This window comes from Rhamphochromis sp. 'chilingali', assembly GCF_963969265.1.
Source record: "Rhamphochromis sp. 'chilingali' genome assembly, chromosome: 15".
Lineage (NCBI taxonomy): Eukaryota > Metazoa > Chordata > Actinopteri > Cichliformes > Cichlidae > Rhamphochromis > Rhamphochromis sp. 'chilingali'.
Window position 1 is genome coordinate 13,445,007 of NC_137942.1, and position 23,302 is coordinate 13,468,308.

Consider the following 23,302-nt stretch of genomic DNA (forward strand, 5'->3'; position numbering starts at 1 on the left):
CCGACAGAGAGCAGCTAAAGGACTTACGCAGAAGCTCGTGCTATTCAGAGCATGCACATCCATCTCAAGGGTCAAACGGCACAAATTCTGTTTACACCTCCAAGACACCAATATCCTGTCTTTTATAGTGTTTAATATCACAGCTGGATAAACAACAGGGACTGGGCTTGTCAAACAGTCATGAGATGGATTAAACATCTGGTGACTTATAGCCAAGAGCCTGAAGTAATGCTTTTTAGTTCTCTGAGAATGAACTTAAAATGCAAATGTCACAAGCGGCACAATCAATAGCTATGTCGTTGGCAAGTAAGACTTATGACTGCCTCACAGGGGAGACTTAACTGTCCACACACCTTCTCATATTTTAAAGTAATGACATCACAAGTGCAAAAAGAAGTTTGTCAATTTAAATAAAAAATTTTTTTAAATTGTATTATATCTATTGGCAAATAATTTACTGATGTTTGAGCAAATATTTGTTAATATAAAAACTGCTAACATATAGTACTGAGCATCACTGCGACTCTTTGGACACCACGTGAAACATGTGATCTGTACTGCCAGGTTAATTGATTGTGCAATATACTGAAGTAGAATTTCTGCACATCAATTATGCTGGGGTTTGTTTTTTTTTTACAAAATTAAAAAAAGAAGAAACATGAAGGGAAATTTTGCTTTTGTGCCACACTGCTCTCACAATCTGAGCCAAAATACTTTACATCATGTTTTGTAGCCGAGAGGGACAGACCATGGCCTTGTACCACAAAGCAAGTTCAGCATACCATCTTTTCATTACCTGGATTCACTCATCCTAACATACACAATCAGGTTAAGCAATCACATGGAGCTATCAACTCTGCAAGTTAACTCGGGGTTTCCTCTGCACAGCATTTGTGGCAATGACCAATCACACACTTAGATAAGTCTACTGGCAGCAGAGGGTTTGATTTTACAAAGGAAGATAAAAGACGGAATATCAGAAAATTTTGAAAAAGGTTACACACATTTAAATAAATCAGCCCTGAGAGAGGAAAAACTCTGTACAGTAGTTCTGCTGTTGAAAGTCAGCATGAATATGTGTGTGCTTTAAAGCTTTTGTGTCAGTAAGACTGGAAAAAAGCTACTATATTTATACAGTAAATGTAGTAGGTATTGCTTATTTAATAGTGTGAAGGAAAACCAGCAAAAAAGCCAACAGTGTAAGTGTAAGACTCATTAATATCACAGTTCTATCATTAAGACACATGAGAATCAGATGAATTAAAGTATTCCATTAACACATCTGGGCGAATAGCAACATTAATGCTTAAGTTTGACTCAGAACGTTATAGTTTTTATTCTTTTTATCCTTCAAACCCTCCAACAAACTGCGCACAGATGCCTGAAGGCTCTTCCAGCAATAGTTACACTATTTTCTGGAGAATTGATTGGTCAGCAGGCGGTCATTTCATCCCTGTTGATCTCTAATCTGAAGCAGGTTAGGATTCCAGCAGAAGTCATCATGTTGATACACTTGGGTAAGAAGTGAAGCACCTTCATAGCACAGAAAACTGAGGGTTAACCTGGATAAGTTCAAAGCCTTCTTTGTAGTAGAGACCTCATATCACGAAGTAGAATGTTTTCTTGGTCCCTCCCCAAGCTGGATTTCAGCAGATTCACTGCTAGAAGTCTTTGTTAGTGAAATTGTCAAAAAGCAAATTTAAAGTTAAAGCCAAATGCCCCTTAAGTCCAGGGATCAACAGACTTAATGTCTTTACAAAACGTTGGAAAATTTGGAGGAAATCAGTGGACTGACTAGCTGACATTCCCATTCTTAAGCCATGTTGCTAGCTTAGCTAGATACACATGTGTACTGCCACACAAACTAACACTTTCACACACTAACCGCATCGCTGTAACAAGTGAAAATCTGTGCCAACCTACTGTTTTGAACCACAACATAAGCCTTCAGCCATTAACCCATCTAGGAATGATAGCTAAATTGTCCAGTAGCTGTCAGAGGAAGGCCAGGATGTAATCAAAAACAGACGGAATAATCAACAAAAATGCTCTCTATTCCGGTAAAGATGTCTCCCAAAAGCACATGAATTACACTGAAGCAGGCTTTGGGGCTGTGAATGATGTTGGGTTACCAGCAGCAGCCAAGTCGCTGTCTCCCAATGCCAAGTGAGAGGATGCCAGGCACTTCCTGCTGTAAACAATCTACCCGCAGACTGAGAAAGAGGGGAGGAAACCTCTGAATGAGAAACAACAGGAGACACAGAGAAGACCCAGTTGCTCAATGAAAATTTCTCCAGTGAACAAATGTGCTCAATTTGTCAGACAAGCTACGGAAGTCTGTTTGAGGGGGAACGTGTGTGTTTGCGTGTGTGTCTGCTAGGGACAAATGGCATCGCTGTGTGCAGATGAACACATAGCAAGTGCTCAGGGCTTACGGAGACAGACGTTGGATATACAGCTTGGCTGAGTTCACGCTACATAATAAGGGCTCTCTCTCCTTTCTTTATCAACCTCTCTCCTCCCACGTTGTCACATCTATTCCCACTGCTGACCTAAACTGCTATATTTTAGCCAGTTTGACTGGCTACTAGGGCCAATACTCACGTCACATGTCACCATGACTAGCCATTGCAGCATTTTTTTAAATCTACACCTGTAATTTGTATGCACACTGGTGTATGCTGGGAATCTAAACAAACGGGCTCCTCTGACCTGCTTAACGTAGGACTAACTAAAGCTTTCAAATCAGCACAGGAGGGGTATAGCGCATGGTATCACCAAGTCATGGCATTCACTCTTGTATAAAACCCTCTCTTTTACAGTCTATGCATGCGAGAATGCAGTAAAAAAAAAAAAATGAGGGAAAATGACAAGTACAATGTATGTCTGGGTCTTGTGAAAGGCAGAGCTTGTTTATAAACGTGCGAGTGAACCGACCAGCATGTGGGGACGCTGAAACATATGTGTTTGCACATAAATTACAGCGTATGCATGAGCATGCATATGCAGGCATAAACAAAAAATGCACACAAGCAAAATGAACAGCATTCACTACGCATGCAAGCTCACATCCACCTAGACTGATTCACACACACAGGCATGTTTTTACAGACAGACACGCATACCTGCCTTTCTAATTCACACGATCACTCACGTTCTATGAAAGACACATTGAATTGTCAGAATGGCAGCAGCTGTGGCCTCATATTCGACCTGATGTCAAAGCCAGTGAGCCAAGGATAACATTAACACGAGCCCACTCCTGTCCCTTAAAGCGCACCCAGCCTGCGTCGCAGCGAGAGCCAAGTCTGCGCACAGCTGAACAAAGTCCAACAGTTTAATTAATCAGAAACTTCATTTATTGTTTACCTATTTACAGGCTGCTCTGGCTGAAAGATGAGCCATCTTTGCCAATGATGGTACACGCTGACAGTAAAGTAAGCTCAAGTTTTCATTTTACCACCTATTCTTAAAGCTATAGGCTGCTTCTCTGTCTTTAGGCTTCTACTTTGAGATTTGCGGTAAGGGGTAGGAGATTGGGTGCGTGTGTTTGGGGGATGACAAACACACGCAGCTTTCAAAACAAGTGCGGAGTTACAGCTAAGTAGTAAAAGGCTTTAAATTCAAGTCTCATTTATATGGCTGTTCGTATTAAATTTAAAAGGCAGTCCCAATTACACTGATCTAGGACCAGAACCTCTTACAGCGGGCAGCAGTGTGAGTGAGAAGCCCATGACAGAGCTGGTTTGGGCTGGGCAAACGCAGTAGGGTGAGCCGTAACGGCCTTTGGAAGGATCTTCCTGTAGATGAATGAATGGATTAATGGGGTCAGTGAGTACCAAGCTGCTGAGAAAGGAGAATCCCAGCCAAGGCAGCCATTTTACATTTTACTTTTACTGCATGTGGACCATTTTCCTCTGCTGGTTTTACAGAAGGCCGGAGGAGGGTCCAAAGGGAGCGCGGGAGAAAAAAGAGAGGACATTTTTGACTGCTTGTATATAGGACATAAAAAGTGGGGCTACAAGTTATACGGTTATGATTTTATGAACTCTCAGCCACTTCAACGACTACACTGTAAAGGAAATTACCAGTGATAGATTTGACGATCACCAGCTGATTCAGATGAATTGGTGAAAGAACCTTCCTCGTGACATTTAACTTTAAAGTTATATCCTGTCTTAACATCCAAAGTGTAGTTTTTCAGATAATTTGAAACATTTTGCACTTTAGTATTTTGGGATGTGACATGTCTAAATTTGCCACAAGGAAAGCTCGACTCATAGCGCTTTACAGTGCAAGCTAAACAGGCAGGGTTCTGGCCCTTTAAATGGAGCTCTGAGTGCTTGGCAGGCTAATAGATGCAGTCTTAAGGTGCTAATGGATGGCAACCTGAAAAATGGTCTTATCTGAAAAGGTCCAGGACAGTTATAAATTAAATAATCATGCTGGCCACATTAATCCATGTTCATGCCCCAGGGCCAGACCTCAACTCCTCATTTGATGTGTGTGAGCTGCATATATGTATATTTGTGGATGTTTGCACTAGCCAGCTGCTTTCATTCACCCCCTTGTTTGATTAATATTTCTTTCTCACTAACGTTTAATTGCAAATTCGAACACATGTTATGGTTAAAGGAGAAGTCAAAGACAACTAAAAGAGACATTTTTGTCTCTTATTGGGGATGTCCACCACACCACCACAATTTAAATGATGTACAGTTATGGCTCATAAGTTTCCTTGAATACCAGGCAACCACGACTTGCCAGGGGGTAGGGGCATCTGAAGGGCAGGAGACAGACAGTCCTCATTAGTTAAACATTATTCCTATCATCAGAGACTCACGGCACATCACTGACAGCATTGCTTCATAGCACACTGCTTTTCTGGATTCTTGTGTGCAAGCGGAAACAGGAGCGGACAGCTTAAAAACCTCAGTTCATCACTTCTTATACCTAAAATCAATTTGAGGCACTTTGCCATGAATTAATTCAGCTTCTGCTTTGTGTTCAACCAGCCAAGCGACTCATTTCTATTTCACAGTATAACCAAGTGAGCACTAGAATCCAAATTTGGAAGGCATGGGAAACATCTAGCCAACACTGCCATCTACTGGGCATCGATCAATTGAACTTCTCTAGCCAGCGTGTGAAGATAATATACCTATTTTTAAGCATATTTTTCAACCATATTTTTCAGATTATCTAAAATCAAAGGTTTAGTGTTAAAATATTTTTTCCTAATAGCCAGACTGAGTTTGTTGTGTTACTGCATTCATTTACATTTGATATCATATCATCACACAAATGGGACAATGCAGGTTGATATAAATAAATAAAATCAATATCAACAAACCGGTGTGCTTTTGACCCTCGCCGGCCTTTTATGAAGTTTGAAAAATTTTAGCCTATTTTCATTTGAATCATTTATTGTTTCATAAATATTAAACATCAATGAAATACACACAAGAGGCTACATTGTGGTGTCTGTTAACTTAACAAAAAGGAAAAAAAAACAATGACATGTACAATGTAAATTAAAAACAAAGGAACAAACAAAAAAACCCCATTAATTTAAAAGACGTTTACTCAAGCGACATGACTGTGGGGATTTTCCTAAATGTAAAGCTGTAGAGTCACTGAATTAAACAGCTGTTTTCACTTTCTAGCATCTTTACTCCACGACCAGTAAACGGATTTTGACATGAGAAATTTGTGCTTTGTCTGCGTCTCTCCTTTAAAATAAACTCTGCAATTGCATCTCCTCTGATGCTATTAATATGTAATCTATTGTTAAAAAGTAAACAACTATGTGCCGGGTGAGGTTATGCTGCCACCCAGTGACCAGAGGGCAAAAACACATGGAAAATTATGTACAGTGAATACATGTGTGTGAATATGGGGATAGACTGAGTGTGAATGTGTGACTGCACAGTTCAAGGCAACTGAGAGCAGAGCAGTCAATATTTTGTCAAGTCTGAAGAATGAAATTCTCAATACAGACAACTGTTTGGTTGTTGTTCTGTGTGTGTGTGTGTGTGTGTGTGTGTGTGTGTGTGTGTGTGTGTGTGTGTGTGTGTGTAGAGATAGGACTTTTCCAGAAAACTCATCAAATAATTAAAATAATTAATTATCAATCAGTAATAATTGCTCCTTTGTGGTTCCACAGGGAATATTGTCCTTTCAACAAATAGGCGTAACATTCAGTGAAAGCATAGCCTTGCTTCTAACAGCCACCAGGAGGTAAAAATTAAGTCCAGTTGTCTACGGGAAAGCAATTTCCTGATAAGTTTACAGTCTCAATCACTAGTTTATTTGGAAATTGTGATCCTGATCACAATCCAAGACAAATAATAGGAAAGGCTTTATTTTTGGGTGTACATACCTTTTGACAATGACCATGTGAGCATGCAGTGAGCATGGAGTGGCTCAGAATCCATGCATTTGACACGACTCTAACATGGTTAGCTGTAGACTGTCTGGTCTTAGCATACCATTGGCAATGTGCAAGTGTGCACCCCAAAAACTGAAATGCAGCCTCTGTATGACTCTGCCAGTCTCTCACGTCATTGTGAAGACATTCTGTCCCACTCTTCTTTACAATACTGCTTCAGTTTATTAAAGTTTGTGGACACTGTTTTTTTTTTCACAAGTCTTTTAAGGTCCCACTGCAGCATTTAAGGCAGGTTGAGGCCTGGACTTTGACTGAGGTCAATGCAATACCTTGATTGTTTTGTTTTTCAGTCATTCTGTTATCAATTTCCTGCTGTGTTTGGGTCATCGTCTTGTGGCATGACCCAGTTTTGGCCAAGCTTTAACTGTTGGACAAGTGGTCTCACATTAGAGTCTACCAGATGAGTTCATGGCAGACTCAATGACTGCAAGGTGCCTTGTTTGTCTGGCTGTAAAACAAACCCAAATCATCACCCGCTCCACCACCGCTTGACAGTTGGTATACGCCGTTTGTGCTGTGCATTATAACCAAATATCCTTACTTTGGTCACATCTGTCCACGGCACTTTGTTCAGAGGCTTTGTGGTTAGCTCAGGCGCAATTTGGAAAACCTAAGCCATGCTGCCATGTTTTTTACCGAGGGAAGAGGATTTCTCCTGGCATGTATTTGCTGAGACATCCGCTCCTGGGAAGATTGTGTCATTGTGTTAACACACACCGAACCGTCCAAAGGAGCGAACTACCAAAACCTTTGCTTTTATAGAGATGATTACAATTGTTGATGATCAGTTAACCAAGATGTTTGATTCTCAGCATGTTTTGACAGGACAGCATAGAGCCCTGTAAATCAATCATTTTCACATGACTGTAAACCTAAATGTTTTAAATACAACCTTTCACAAATTCTACATAGTTTATATATTTTTCCAAAATGCCTACACTGGAAGGGAGAGTAAAAAGGCAGAGAGGGGAAAGACAGTATGATTTACATATGGATAATGTGTACATTTTTTACACTCTGTTTCTGAGAATGTTTTCATAGTGTTGCACTCAGGATCATTCCTACCACTCATCTTCTCAGTGATTCAATTACTGTAACCCTGTGTGACACTGATTTAATTGCCGAGAATTTAGCTCCAGCAATAAAAAATTATTACTGGAATCACCGTAGCATATTTGTTTGCTCTCTAGGTGCAGTTTCTGTCTAGGTTTGGGCTATTGCCAACCTTTGTCCTAGATTAACATTATACTGGTAACTCCCTAAGGTGGTCTGGGATCACCATGCTAATCACTCTTAATAATAGATGAGAGCAATTACCATTAAAGGTTATTAAGTCGAAATAATACCCTCAGAATTTAGCTTTGCAAAACAATCCTAATCACATAGTTTTGTGGATTTGCAATATTACAGTTCTTTTTGGTATTACCCACAACATCCTTAAAAGAGGGTAAAAGAGGGCGGTAATGCTCTTACTAAAGTAGATATTAGCACGCACTGTTACAAAGGTCACAGTGCGTGCCAGTATATTGAGCTGCGTCCTCTATTATTAATTGTCTGGCGGGATAACAGCGAAGGGTTCAGCAGGATCAAAAAGAAGAAGGTTAAAACACAGCCAATATGAGAGTGAAGAAAAAGGCAAATGTGCATTCAAATGTGTGCTATTCAAATCCCTCTTGGGTGAGCTTACAGACTTTGACTCAGATATTTGAATTTGTGAAGGAAACAAAGGTTCCAAGAAAGTCTCTAGGGACCTGTGTGTAGCAAACTGTTGCTATAAAGATAACATTTACAACTTTACTTTCATTATAGTTCTCTAGGCATTGGGATTCTAAATTAGCCATATACATAAATGCTGGCCCATTGCAATGGAAAAGAGACGCTTCATGAGGAGAATGCTCCTCATAGATAAGTAGTGTTTTTAAAACTGTCAATGCAAAAGTTGCACTTTTAAAACCTGCTTAATCATTGAAAAAAATATATTTGTAAGGGGACTCAAAGGAGAAGGAAAAAGTGGGGAACATCCAAAAGCACCTTTACTCTCTGGACATTTTGCAATTAGACTGAGGTTCGCCAGCAGATCAACGCTAGGATAATCCTGGGACTGGATAGCGTGGCTACTAGTATATGGACCTAAACAAGGAGAGGTAAGAACCAATAGGAGTCAGGCTGACAAATGAGTGTGTCAATGTGAGTTACAGGGAAGCAAGACAAGAAGGAAAAGAAGGAGGAGATGGCAGAACAGGAGATACAGAAGAGAGGGGGAACGAAGCTGCGCAGACAACATGCTGGAGAAGAATAGGGAGGAGGGGTGGCTTGTGGTTGGTGCACTGGTTTGTGACGTCAGCAGCTTGTTGGATTGAGGAGCTGTGTCCTGCTGATTTTAATCCTAACTCATTAGGGAACCAAGAGCAAGTGCCTGAGCAAGCCCTCTGGGGAAACAGAGAAAGTGACAAGAGAAGCAAGGACTTCCATCAAGGGAGATAAGTGGAGCTACTTCACAGCTTGAGAGACAGAAGAGGAGAGAAATCAAGTATTTTACTTGTTACTGCTCAGTCTCATGCCTGAGTTTCTTCATTTCTCATTACTCTGTCTGTCCTAACCTTCTCCACACGCAATCTGTAACGTGCGTCCTGTCCAAGCATGTCTACAAACGGAATTAACAAAGCTTTGAAGCTGCAGTTTGGCCTCATCAACTATGAGAACCGCTACCTGACGGCTGAGGCTTTTGGATTCAAGGTAAACGCCTCGGCTACTAGCATGAAGAAGAAACAGATCTGGACCTTAGAGCAGGATGAGCAAGATGGGCAAGTAGTCTTCCTCCGCAGCCACCTGGGACGCTATCTGGCCTCTGATAAAGATGGTAAGATCATATGTGGGGCAGAGATGCGTGATCCTGAATGCCGTTTTCTTATCGTGCCCCAAGCTGACGGACGCTGGGCTCTGCAATCAGAACCTTTTCAACGTTACTTTGGAGGCTCGGCAGACTATTTGTCCTGCTTTGCCCAAATCATTGGGGAACAAGAGCTGTGGGCCGTCCATTTGGCTTTACATCCACAGGCCAGCCTTCTCAGTGTGGCACGTAAGCGCTATGCTCATCTCTCTGCTTCAGATGGAGAGATATCTGTGGACAGCAACATTCCCTGGGGAGTGGACTCCCTCGTCACCTTGGTATACCTCGATGGCAAGTACAGCCTGAAGACCTGTGACAGCCGTTTCCTCAGCAACGACGGCAAACTTGTGAAGGAGAATACCAATGCAACTAGCTTCACTCTAGAGCTAAAATCTGGCAAGCTGGCCTTTAAGGACTGTGACGGGAAATACCTGGCCCCGGTGGGACCCACAGGAACGTTGCGGTCAGGCCGATGCTCCAAGCCTGGAAAAGACGAGCTGTTCGATCTGGAAGAGAGTCATCCACAAGTAGTTTTTCAAGCTGCAAATAAAAGATTTGTTTCAGTCAAGCAAGGTAATTTGGATCCAATGCAGTGTAATACAAATAAGTATGTTCTTCGTGTCATTACAGCTCTGCTTTTTTAAATGATGAACGGAAGGCTATACTTACAGTATACTATTCTTAACTGAGTATCAGATTCAAAATCATTAAAGAGGGGATAGCTTTAATGAGCGACAGTCTGAGAGGGTAAACAATTCGATTTAAGCATTTGCAAAGACATAAAATCTTTAGGTAAACATTCATGCATTAATTGTAACAAGCAGACACCAAAAAGAGCATAAACATGTGAGATAAACAGCTAGAATAACTACACGCCAAAGGAAAGAACAAGTTCTATTTCTGATTATATGCAATAATATTTTTATCCAAGTACATTTGATTTCTGATAAGTAGTCTCTTTGCAGCATTATGCCTCTCTTTAAATCAGCAGGGACTTTGCAAAGTAATTCAAGAACTGAGCTATAATGGCTACGTTGATTGTTTTCTAGGTGTAGCTATTGGGGTTATCTGAGAGTTCAGCCAAAGCAAAACAGTTCAAACCAGCAGAATTGAGGTCATGACTTGTCTTCTGAGTAGAACATTGCCTCTGTCTATGATAATGAACTTCACATGGTCTAGGTTTACAAAAATACATCTTTATAGCTATATTGTAGTAACCAGAAAAAAAGCAATGAGTTATCTTTTATCAGTTAGGAATATAAAGCTCTGCCACTTTTGCCTGGATGTTGGAATGGTTGATGGCAACTGTGAAGGCAGTTGCAGTAATGGGCTTTGTCATTTCCACTGTGTCCATTGAAGATTAAGTAGTGTGCAAATGACTCCAGGAGAGATCTGTGCCCCAGTGGTGTCAATTACCATCAATGGACTTTAAGCCTTACAGCTACACGGTCTTTACCTTTTACCTTTCTCCACATTATGTGGATCTATAGTTAACTACTGTGACAGTGAGGTGTTAGCAGCTATAGCCAGGCCTTAGCAGACAGCTCAAGCACATGATCTTCTTTCAGGTTGGTTGATGTGATCTGCTCTGCCCAGTAATATTATGCAGATGAAGCAGGACAAGGAGAAGATAGTTTTTTCTTCTTCCAAGTTTTTCTCAAGCTTTAAGAGTCAATTAAAACAATAATTCAAACAACTATCACTGTAGGACAACTCTGTTGTTAAATTACCTCTATAGTGAAAAGTGGGAAGGGGATTCTCAGACTAATGTTGGGCTGCAGACATTATGCAAGAATAATATTCTGCATTAAAAGAGATTACTATGAGGGAAATCTTTCAGCAATCTGACAGTTCATCTACATAACAGAAGGTTAAGACTAATTTTCGCCAGTACTGGTTTGCCTTGTGGCAGCTCCACGTTTCTTTAAGGAACAAGGCTCTGAAAGCTGCTTACTGGACCCTGCCGTGCAGATTTGCATTTCACCACTCAGGGAATTACAGCAAGCGAATGAACAGGAAGGGTGGAGGGGTGACTGAGGGGGATTAGGGTTGTAACGGGATTAAGAGAGAGGTTAAAGGATATTTCTGTGGCATCTAATTTGAACTACAGCAGACACAGTTCAGTTATACCTGTCTGTGTTACCACCAGAGTTTATGTGACATGCGGATTAGGGGCTGAAACAATAGACTCACTGCAAGTGAGGCGCCTGTGGTTAGAGAACAGGAGAAAAACAGGTCACGTGAGATGAGGTCATGAAATTTGTTTAAGAAAGCAAATGCTGGATATTGGCTGAATAGCTGCAGTGCCGGGAAACTGATTTCTTAGTCAAACCGTATTGAGACCTTAGGGTCTGAAAGACTGATAGATGGATTATATGGTTCACTGGTAGGGAAGAAAGGCAAAAGCATGCAACTTACCTTAGAAATTCAACAAATGCAAATCTTAAAAATTCTGCAGTGGCAGGGGTACCCGGACCTGGGATATAGAGTATGTTTGGGGAGTGTGAATGTGTGTACAGTGTCTATTTGTGTCTGTCTCCATGTCGGGTGAGTGCTGAGTATTTATTTATGTATATGGGGGTGGGCATGCACGTTTGCGTCTGCGTGCGCCTGTTCGTCTGTGTCTATATGTCAGCTTGGGTCTTAGACTCTACCTCTCTGGGAACATCTCAGGCTCTCCGAGGTATGGAGGCCTATCTCCCCTCACCACACTCCCTGCCAGTGGCTGATGCCCTCAGACGTTGGTGTGTTGGTGGTTCTTGGTGTCTGGGGCTGGGTGCTCATGTATGTGCCGACTCACTCCTGGTGGCCGATTGGCGGGGCCTGGCACCTGTGGCCCAGCTGGGCCCCTTCCGGAGGGTGGGGTGCCCTCAGGCCTTTGGGCCTGAGGCCCGGTCCTCTCTGGCACAGCTGGCTGCCGGCAGAGCCTGCAGGCACATCACTGCAACCCCCTCTGGCCTCTGCTCCGTGGCTACTGGGTGACCTCTCGTTTGGGGCTCTACATCTTTCTTGGCTGCTACCTCAAAGCACATTGTGCGCTGTCAATCTTGCATACTGCACAATAACATGTAATACTTAGTATGTACTGTTATCTACTGTTAGCTAGTTTATTGTGATGGTGTTGTATTTATTATGTTGCTCTTTTTTGTTTGTTTTCCCTTCTGTGTTTTCTTATCTCCATACAGGTGATCCAGGTGTTTTGTTTGTTTTTCTTTTTTTTTTCTTCCCCCCTTTCTCACCATCTCTTCTCCCCTCTATTTTTCTTTGTCTCTCTTTCTTTCATTCTTTCTCCCTGTCCTATCCCCCAGTCATGTCTGTCCCCTCTGTAACAACCGAAAATCAAATCAAATAAATACATAATTATAATAAAGGTCAATCAAATGGACCAATATGGCAAGGCCATGATGATCCAATTGGTAAAGGGAATCCGCTTGGCATGTTTCTTGGCCTGCAGACAACAATTCTGATGGCTAAAGATCCAAACGGGACAGGGAAAAAAATTAATTAAAAAAAATAATTCTGCAGTGTACCTATTACTCAAAACCAACCAGGCATCAAAAAGACTACAAGGCACATAAGATTCATACTTGAGACTTGTTGTGAGTGTAACATTTAGAATAGGGTAAATGCAAATGTAATATTCATTTTAGCACATATTATTCAACTTGTCCTGTTATCACACATACCTTGGTTAGCAGAGCTGATATATAACAGACTAGAGCAAGCTGGAGTCTTGAAGCAGATGGTAGCATGCACTGGAGTCAACAGCAACAGAAACACTTTTGTTGCTAAAACCTTTGGAGCAACTAAAACGATTGTGGATTACCGTTATGCACAAACAATCTGTTTGGCAATGCTATAGCTTGAGTATCTATCACTCAATAAAAAGCAAAGGGCATTCCGACCAGTAAACCATATAAACCAATAAAAAAAATGATAATAAAAAATCCATTTAACCAAGACACACTTATCAATGTTATCTCTTCCTCCCTTTATTACTAGGAGTGAGTATTTCAGCCAATCAGGACGTGGAGACAGACATGGAGACCTTTCAGATGGAGATAGATAAGGAAAGCAAAAAGTCTATGTTCAGAACCAATGGCGGATCCTACTGGACATTAGTGACTCATGGAGAGATCCAATCCACTGCCACAGAGGTGTAAGTAGCTATTAAAGCTGTGCAGGAGCTATGTATAACCTGTATACTAACGTGAAGAAACAATAAACAGTATCCATGTTACGCTAGACACGTCTTTGCACTGTGTGCTGCAGACATATCTACTGAAATTAGCATGCTAACTACACTGTTTCATCCAATTAAATCATAGCCTCACAGGCCACTGTGAGGTGCTATCGCTTCAAGTTTAACAAACTAGTCTATACATAAGATGGAACATGTGACTTGATATATACGCCTCTCAGTAATTTTAGAACATATGAAGTCTGATTAATGACAATCTGTTCTTTTTGAGTAGTATGGTGTGAAGTATGGCAAAATCAGTTTTATAGCACCTTAAAAGAAGCATTAGAGAGATACACAAAACTAGAAAATGTTACAACATACAATGCTACAAACATATACTGGACTGAAAATGTTTTTCAGTCCAGAATAAAACAAACTGTCCACATATAGAGAAAATTCAGGACTTGCAGTACTCTGTTACTAGTACTCTGCTAAAAATCACACAAAGAATATTCTGGACAGAGTGAAAAAAAAAACCCTGATTATTCAGTCCAAAAAGACATACTATAACACTTGGGACAATGTCCTGTGGGGGGAGACAAAAGTAAAAAGTTTTGTCACAAATCCCCAATAATTGGGAAGACAAAAAAACAACACTACACCCAAACAGCAAAACATCATAGCCTGGGGCTGTTTTCCTGCTTCCGTGTCATGCAATCAATGTGTGAACAATAAATTCAAAATTTTACAAGAGAATGTCAGGATAACAAGTCCATGATCTGAAGATTAGAAAAGTGTTTGGTGAAAACAACAACAAAATAACTAAACCCAAGTGAAAAAGGCCTGAAGACGGGTATTCGATCAAAAAACTTCTGAATTACTGATGAAATGAAGCGTTGATATGTAGGTATCATCCAAAATATGCTATTGATTCAATTCAATTTTATTTATATAGAGACAAATCAGTACAATAGTTTCGTCAAGACGAAGGAATGTGGGAAGGAAAAACTCTTTTAACAAGAAAGTGGTTCTGCTGGAAGAAACTTCCAGCAGGCTCAGGGAGGGGCAGCCATCTGCTGTAACTGGCTGGGGTTGAGTGGAGGAAAAAAGGATACAGAAACACAGTTGTTGTGCAAGTCACAACTAAAGTGTGTTCTTCGAGTTACTAAATTCAAGAGTTCTCAAGTGTGCACTTTGTGTGTTTAAGAATTGAATTTAACTCTAAAATGTTACCATTCCTGATGAGTTGTTATTTTAATTAGATTGGGTTTGTTCACAATTGTAACTTAGTTGTAGACACAGGTTATCCTCCCACTGGTTTGGTTGTTAGTGCAGTTGTTATTATTGGTATTATCAATCCAAACTGTTGCCTTTTATAAATCCTGACCAAGTGGTTTTTGTCCTTAAATCTAAGCACATGAAAATCACAGTTAACGGTGAAACTTAACTGCTCCAAGGAAGATTTGCCTCTAGTTGTGGAAAACACTCCAGTGTGTCATTTCAGAACTTCTTGTGGTTTTCAAAAGGCATTTCATAGGTAATCAATGTCGAAATCCTGGTAAGTCTATATCTCACGTCTGATTCTCCTTCTGCCTGTCTATGTCTTTACCCAGTGAGGTCAACACAATGTTTGATATTGAATGGAGGGGACAAAGAGTAGCGCTCAAAGCAAGCAATGGAAAGTACGTGTGTACAAAGAAGAACGGGCAGCTCTCCGCAGTCAGCGATACAGTGGGTACGTGCCTTTAAGCAAGATGCTGGAGAGTCAGCTGTGTCTGTTTGAAATTCCCACCACGTATTTATCCTTCGTTTCAGCTGATGATGAGTTGCTCCTGATGAAACTCATCAACCGCCCTATGCTGATCCTTCGTGGAGAAAATGGCTTTGTGTGTCACCACAAGAACTCCAACACTCTAGATGCGAATCGATCAGTCTACGACATCTTCACACTGATTTTCAACGACGGCGCCTACAATATAAAAAGTCAGTGTGTCCACAACATATTACATTTTAATGAGTACACTTGCATTTTGTTGCCATGTAATAGCTATTAATTGTATTATTAATGGATGTGTATTCTTCTGTAGGTGTGAATGGAAAGTTCTGGTATGTCTCTAGCAGTGGCCTGGTGTGCTCAGATGGAGAAAAGTCAGAGAATTTTTTCCTTGAGTTCCTGGAGCATGGACGTGTCGCCATCAAGGGCTCCAATGACAAGTACCTTCGTGGAGACCAGGGAGGCACACTTATGTGTGATGGCAAATCTGTCGATGCATCTTCTCTCTGGGAGTACTGATTCCCTTCAATGTGGGTCTTCAGTGATGGCCTATAATGCAAGGGCAGGATGTGCTTTTACCAGGTCATATGAAGCAGACTGACTGGAAAATATTTTCCTGCCTTTTTTGCTTTGTTTTGTTTTCCTTTTTTTTTTTTTGGCTTGATTTTTTTCTTTTGAAATTGGGAAGAAGTGAACACTTTAGAAAGATATGTTTCTTTGATGTTTTGTCTTTCAAAAATGCCAACATCAAACGACACATACTGTGTGAAAAATGTGTCATTTTTTGTAATTTCACAAATGGGGAGACAAGAGATGTTATCACGGTTCTTTCAGTCAGGCTTTGTTCAATATGCAACCTTATATCTTTGAGGACAGCCATACCAACCGGTCACAACACAGGGTGTTACTGCCAAGAATGTAAGCACCTCTCACTGTTTGCTGTTACTTTGACAGATTTTCTGCTTAACCTACCCAGAGAGTTTGTTAATAGATAGCAACAAAAATCATCTTCTGTTGAAGCTGAAGTTTAATAGGTTACATCTCCAAAAGTTAAAAAAAAAAAACACAGATAGTGACAAGTCAGTGTCATTATCCCTGGATCCTTAGGCTTAATTAAAAAAAAACATTTACCTATGTATAGAAACACATTTGGTTTGGTTTATGTACAGTGCTATACAGCTAGCATTGTCCATGTTTATGAAAGCCTGACTTGTAAAACCTCTCGGCATTTGCGTAGAGCTTTTAAATGATTTCGAGTTAGGCTCTGACTTTAACACATTCAACAAGAATAGTTCATTGATTGAATCATTCTAATGAAAGGTGATGCACCACTGACTTTAAAAACAGCACATAGTTGGTACCACTATCGCTTTCATTTGTCTTAATGAAACATTTATTGACTTTATTTTTAAAAAATGATAGACCTTAAAATAAGTGGACAGGCTGAAAATGGAAATGCAAAGAACACCAAAACCAGGCTCACTGCAAACATTGAGACATATACAATATGTGCTACACAAAGAAGAAGTTCAGACATCTTTAGGAATAAAGAATGTCGGCAGAAAAATTATTTATGATTTATTCACATCAGGGAATAGTGAGAAAGAAGTCGGAGGAGATTTAAAGTATCGGATGGATCTTTCTAATGTATCTGATGTAAACTCAGAAGTGCTTCTCTGGTGATCTGCCTAGGGGCCTTAATCTACACTGCACTGTATATCCAGTTATGTCCTGTTTTCATGTTGAGAGGCTGGTAGTCACATAAGAAAATATAATGGATTTTGACAACAGATGTTTTTGAAAAACACTGCAAAGATTGATTTCCAGGATGCTTGTTTTCCATCCATTTGCTCAAACTTAGATGAGAATATTTAATCATCTAGAGTAAAGGTGCATGCACTTTGCTTGCCTAGTGGTTGCTGGTTAGACCCAGCTCCTGCAAACTCCTTCATAAATCTTTATAGTTGTTGGAAAACATGTTGTTCCACCTTTGCGTCCAGTCATTGTGTATAGAAAGGCCAGCAACACCCCACTGAAACCGATTGATCTTCTTAATTAACTTTGGATACAACAGCAAGTTAGTACGTTTAATAAATCAGTAGAATCTTCCTAAAACCTACCTACCCGGTGCTGCTTATGAAGCACTAATAATTGGCTTGAAGTTGACCCTTAGCTGCAAAATCCTTTTCTTTTTTTGGGAAACTCTTCATATTATGACTAAAATCTCTCACAGGACTCACTAAAATGATTACAACAAATCGCTAAGGGTACAAGCTGCCCAGAGTTAATTAGAACAGATGTTGTTGTGCACTAAAGAGGACAACCAAAAAATGTAAACAATTAATTCTGTAGATTTTTGTTGGATATTTCCCAGAAGGTAATAAAATCTACCATAGTTTCAGCAGAATGTCTAAACGAGTGGTTTTGTGTTGTGTGCAATCTGGATTAGTTTTAGTTATAAAAAAGTTTGGTTACCTATACATCCTGTAACAGCTCTATAGAGAACCTCTGGCCATATTTTAGAATGTATCTAATATATGTATATATAGACATCGTTTTACGATCTTTGCTTTATGATGATGATTTTTGACAAATGTTGACAATAAAAACTTATAATATCACTGTTGTCTTTGAGATTTACGGCTGTGGGTCAGGCTTAGAGGACGTGTGTGAAATTTTTGTGAGCTGATCATCGGTTGGCGTAGAGCTCCTGAGTCCTAATCCTAATGGTAAAAATCTGCCACATCATTGTAATGTATCAGAAGCCAACATTATGCCATCTGACTTTTATGACTACTAATTCATTGTGCGGGGAACTCCAACAAAGAAGTGTGGTGAGCTGTGATTAAAACGTGAAATGACTTCAGTTTAACATTTACCATCAGTGATGATTTCAGATCTGCTTCCAGTAGCATGAAGTAGAGGGATAACCAGTGCCGCTGGCACTGTCAATATTTGTTACATCTGGAAGCCCAGATGTTGCAGTGATGCCAGCTGCCTGTGTCTGATTGTTAGGGCTAAATAATATTTCAGCAAATATTACTTTCAAATGAAAAGTGTTACAGTTTAAATACAGTTGTATTAAGTTTGCTAATTGCTATACTTAATTTACGTGCAATATCTCCTTGATCCTGCCGTAATAAGTCATTTTTCTAATAAGAAGAGGATTTTCCCATTCACCACACTGGATGGCACTGTGTACCTCACTTAGTCCTTTCTATGCAGCAATAATCAGTGAAAATACCATATCCTGCTGCAACAAGCACAAACACCTGGTAGTAAAACAGCACTCTGACATGACCTTCATTAATCATTTTAAGAAACACGGGTTTTAGAGTGGGCTCAGCTGGCATTTACAGATCATTCTCAAGAAAAAGGCGTGTTTTCGCCACAGCCACATTTTCAGGTTACTAGTTGCCATCCTTCTGTCATCTCTTAGCGATTTCAAATATTTATGGTCCACAGCAAAATAATTTTTTCCTGAGAATTTCAGTTCTCTCCTGGTCTGACTCGAGGAAGAAAATTGCACAGACAGAAACGGCACCGAGAAACACACAAAGGCAAACACACATACAGCTGCATCTCTACAAAGCATATTAACTGTGCACTGTGTCTGACATTTCAGTGAAAGTGCCAAAGATCTCTGAAAGCATTTGCAAGGAAAATTTTAAGTAACACTGAAACTAAAAGAAAGGCTTTCACAACAATTGTGTTTGTTCTAGATGCGTGTCGGTGTTCTGGAGGAAAGAAACGGCAACACTACGGTAAACTTATTTGTGCTAGATTACCACGCGCTTGGCTTGCTTCTTTTTTTAATTAGATCTGCTAGAGTATCTCAAAAGTATACACCTTAGACAAGAAAACAAAGTGGTCGTTTTAAGCAGATGGTCGAGACTCTCTAAGCCTTTATGCAAATGAAGTTTAAAGAAAGTTCAGCTAATTCCTTGGATTGGCAGCAGCTTTCCAGTAGAACACACACAACACGCAAATACACACAGTGGCTTTAGGGCAGACACGCTGTGCAGCTGAATGTCTTTTTGTTTCTTTGAATTGGATGTCATCTTGGAGGGGAAGAGGTCAGAGATGACCGGTGTTGAGGGTTTAAATGTGAGGGTTACAAATTCAGACACACAGATTCAGTAAAAGGACTAGATGTTACAATCCCTGACAATGCATGGCTTTAAATGGAGAAAATCTTGAGGGATGGCTGTTATGAGGAAAAGCAGCCCAGAAACATTACCAGCGGCACATATCGTTATCGTTGTGTGCCTCAACTTTTGTTCTTTTACCAAAACTAATCTGCCATTTTTCCTTGGCTAGGTTTAGGGATTAGAGATCTGATAAAAATTATTATACTGAAATTTGGGACACATCGTCAGTAGTGGACCTTGGATTCATTGTGTGTTTCGGCCATTTGTCACTGGACACCCTCATCCAAGGAGGCCCTCCCAGGGTTGATCAGGCCCTGGAGTGTGTCACTGGTTTATGTTAAAATTGTTATTTCTCTTCTTCTTTCTGCTGTTTAGTTTTCTACAGTTTATTCTATCTATTCACTGCAACTGAGAAATACTTACCTCTTTAACATTTATGGAGCCTCATTTCTTCAAAGGGACAGAAAAGGTGATAGAGAGAAGTAAGACAAGTAAGTAAGATAAGATAGGAGAGAGCAGAGAGGAGAGCCGAAAGGGGGGCGCCCGATCTGGCTTCCCACACCTCCCCATCGGATCGGGCTGTACGAATGTGTACAGTGTACAAATGTATTCTTAATGGACCAGTTTCACTTTCTATAACATTGTTGCTTGCAGTGCAAAGTTACGAGATAACAGTTGCTTGTCATAATAATCCACCATGAAGCAAAACACAGTTTATCCGTCATTATGAATGGACCGATTTCACTTTTGCTATAAAGCCATAAAACAAAGACATTCTATAAGCATCTTAGAGCCAGTAAGCCCAACTCCAATCAATGGAAAAGCTTCAAAGAGGAAAAGGTGGAAAGGAGCCCTGTGACCTTAAGCTGAAAGGCTGACAGAGGCAAGCTAAATAAAAGACAGTTTTAACACAGACCCTACAAAAACTAGACCGAGCAAATTTAAGGCAAAGACAAGAAACAAACACATAAACTATTGGATATTCATTTAAATAAATAAAAATGTCATTAAAACCAGAATCAATGCTATTTAGCCTGAAACAGAAAAAGCTGAGCGTCAGATTATTGGATTATTAGGATACCAGAAACTGAAAACAACTTGAAGAACTGAGAAGGATAAGAGTGACAACAACCTTAAATTGAGAGTGGTAAGCACAAAAGACCTGGCAGGGTCAGTTCTCAGAACAACAAGAGAGACAGACAAGATCTAAGGCAGAGAAAGAGAAAGAGGCAGAGGGCATATTGGTTTATTTGTGAAGAGAGAAGAAACTGGACAGGAGAAAGAGGTGCTTCTCTTATTAATTTGAATTTTTAATTAAATTAATTTTTCTGCTTACCTTTTGAAGCTCTGTTGCTACATTACACTGCCCTCGAAGTCTTTACAGTCGATTACATGTGGTTTAGTCAATTTCACAAACGCTGTTTTTATGAATCTGTAAAGACAGATTAGCAATAGCAGGCTTAAAATATGCACGACAGCAGCCCAAAATCATTCGACTGGGCATCTGTGATTTTCTGTTGGGTTGTATCAAAGCTTATATAGCAAGGCATGCATACCAAAATAAAAGCTAGGAACAATTTCTGCAAGTTGAAAATGAAACACAGTTGTCCACAGTTGTGAAATGGAATGGAGTACATCAGGAAAAGAGCATAAAGAATATTTGAAATGGTTGTTATAAAAGTGAAAACATGATTTGCTCTTACTCTGCACTCAACACAGAGCAATTTTTGTTCTTCTGGATGAAAATACTTCAGTCATTTAGTAGTGGTGTTGTACTACTTAACCCTTGTATGGTGTTCGGGTCTGTGAGACCCGTGTTCAGTTTTTTTCAAAAGAAAAATTAAACAATTAATTATTTTTTCACGTGTAAATGTGTTGTGTCTTTCCACTCACTCCACTTGATTATAACTGATTTATTTATAACATTTTATATAAAAGAAAAACGAGAAGCACATTAATTCATAAATGTGATCTAACAAAGGTAAAGGGAAAAAATTAACCATGTTTGCTGTTCATATGTCTTGTAATTGGGATGAAGTAAACATCTGTTGAGTAATTTAACATAAAATTGTTTGATAGTGTTAATTTGGAAAGCCAAAACTCTAGCGGGTCCACCAGACCCATGAACACTGGCTGTGTAACAAAAATACGAACACCACACAAGGGTTAAATGAAGCATGAAGAGTTTCACCTAGAATATTCTGTCGGTGGATGTTTGTTCATTTTAAAACAAAAGTTTATTTTTTTTTTCAAATTAAAACTCTTAATAGCTTCTCGAAATAAGTGCTTGCAGAGGTTTTGAGCAAATAACTGACAAGTCTCCAGAATAAGAGGCCAACCTGTGTTGACTGTGTCAACCGCTGCTCAAGACTCCTTCAAATGATTGCATAATTACTGAGTCTCAGGAACTCTGACACATCATGACATTTCATTCCCGCTTTTCACCCAGGATGGCATTTGCATTATTCTCAGGAAAAGAACTAAAAAAGTTATCTTAGGTTTACAGGTGCACATGAGGTCTCTGTGTTCTGTTTGTTTGGAAATGCATTTGTAAAGTACTTTAGCAAAATATCTTCAACCCAGTACAAAGCATGTGCAGAGCAGCCCTGCTTGAACAGTGCGTGCAGCGTGCCTGGACTTGGAAGTTTTAAGAGATGCCAGGGATCAAAGTTGACTTATTGATCAGTTCTGGAGTAAGGCTAGGCTACAAGTATGGACAACCTTTTTTTTTTTTATTCCACCCAGTAAAGACTCAGACATTGTGCAAAAAAGTGGTGCAGCAAATAAAAACAATAGTTAAAAGAAGAAGGGAACAAAAGTCAATAAATCAGGTTAAACACAAACTAGTTGGAATGTCAATTAAATGGAATTTCACTTTTAAAAAATATATTTATATTTAAGACAAATTAGCTCATTAGGAGTGTTCTCCAACAAAAACCCATCCTATAACAGAAATGACAATATTTCTCTAATTAAAGTCCACCCACTCAATAATAATCGTGATGAGTGAAAAATCTATTAAAGATAGATTTGGCGTGTCGCAGAGAGCTCAGCTGCCTTAAACACAATTGATGTATTAGTTTTTTAATAAAGACGCTGACATTGATTTTTATTTGTGGCTCACGCAGAAATTTGTCTGTGTGCTCTGGGCTAAACGCATAACTAAAATTAATTCTGTTTCACTGCATAGTGTTTTTTTATTGAGATGTACCCTTCTGACTCCCCTACGTGTTGGAGTTGGTGCATTCAAGGAGACACAGCTGAAAACCAGTTAACCCTTTAAGACCTACCATAGAACCAAGTTCGCCAGAGCTTATATTATATTTTTACATGCTGTGGAGCCATTTTTGGGAGCATTTCAAGTTGCTATACATCAATACAACCATTATAGCCCAAACTTTAATAATATGTCTGCATTAGGTGCATAGTAATTACATAAATTGCAAAAAAGTGCAATAAACTACAAAAAAATTGAAAATCGTTTTTGTTTTTTTAATATATATTTCTAGTTAGAGAAATTTAAGAGGCTTATCCCTCAAAACTGTAAATACAAAAAAGTTACACAAACTAGTTTCCCACCACAGGAAATTTATTTTGAGTGTCTTCATAGTTTTATTTTTGAAATACACCAATTTTTATATACTGCAGGAAAAACGAAAATAAATATTATAGTGCAAATTTGCAAAATAACAGCATATGCATCAAAATAAACTATTTCCAGCAGTGCAATATGAGTCTTAAGCATCCCAGAAACGACACAGAAAGTCATAAAGTCAAACATAACTTTTTAAAACACATAACAAGTAAAACACAAGCTCATAAGGCCCCGATCGTAAAAAAACTACATTTCCGC

At 39.6% G+C, this 23,302-nt stretch overlaps 1 protein-coding gene across 1 annotated transcript; it reads left to right on the forward strand.

Moving 5' to 3' along the window:
• Nucleotides 1-8,852: 8,852 nt before the first annotated feature.
• On the forward strand, nucleotides 8,853-17,919 carry fscn2a (fascin actin-bundling protein 2a, retinal). The gene is made up of 5 exons (XM_080906348.1): nucleotides 8,853-9,914; nucleotides 13,344-13,500; nucleotides 15,138-15,259; nucleotides 15,340-15,507; nucleotides 15,612-17,919. The coding sequence occupies exons 1-5, from the start codon at nucleotides 9,092-9,094 to the stop codon at nucleotides 15,815-15,817; spliced, it is 1,476 nt and encodes a 491-aa protein (XP_080762474.1). The 5' UTR covers nucleotides 8,853-9,091; the 3' UTR covers nucleotides 15,818-17,919.
• Nucleotides 17,920-23,302: the final 5,383 nt, after the last annotated feature.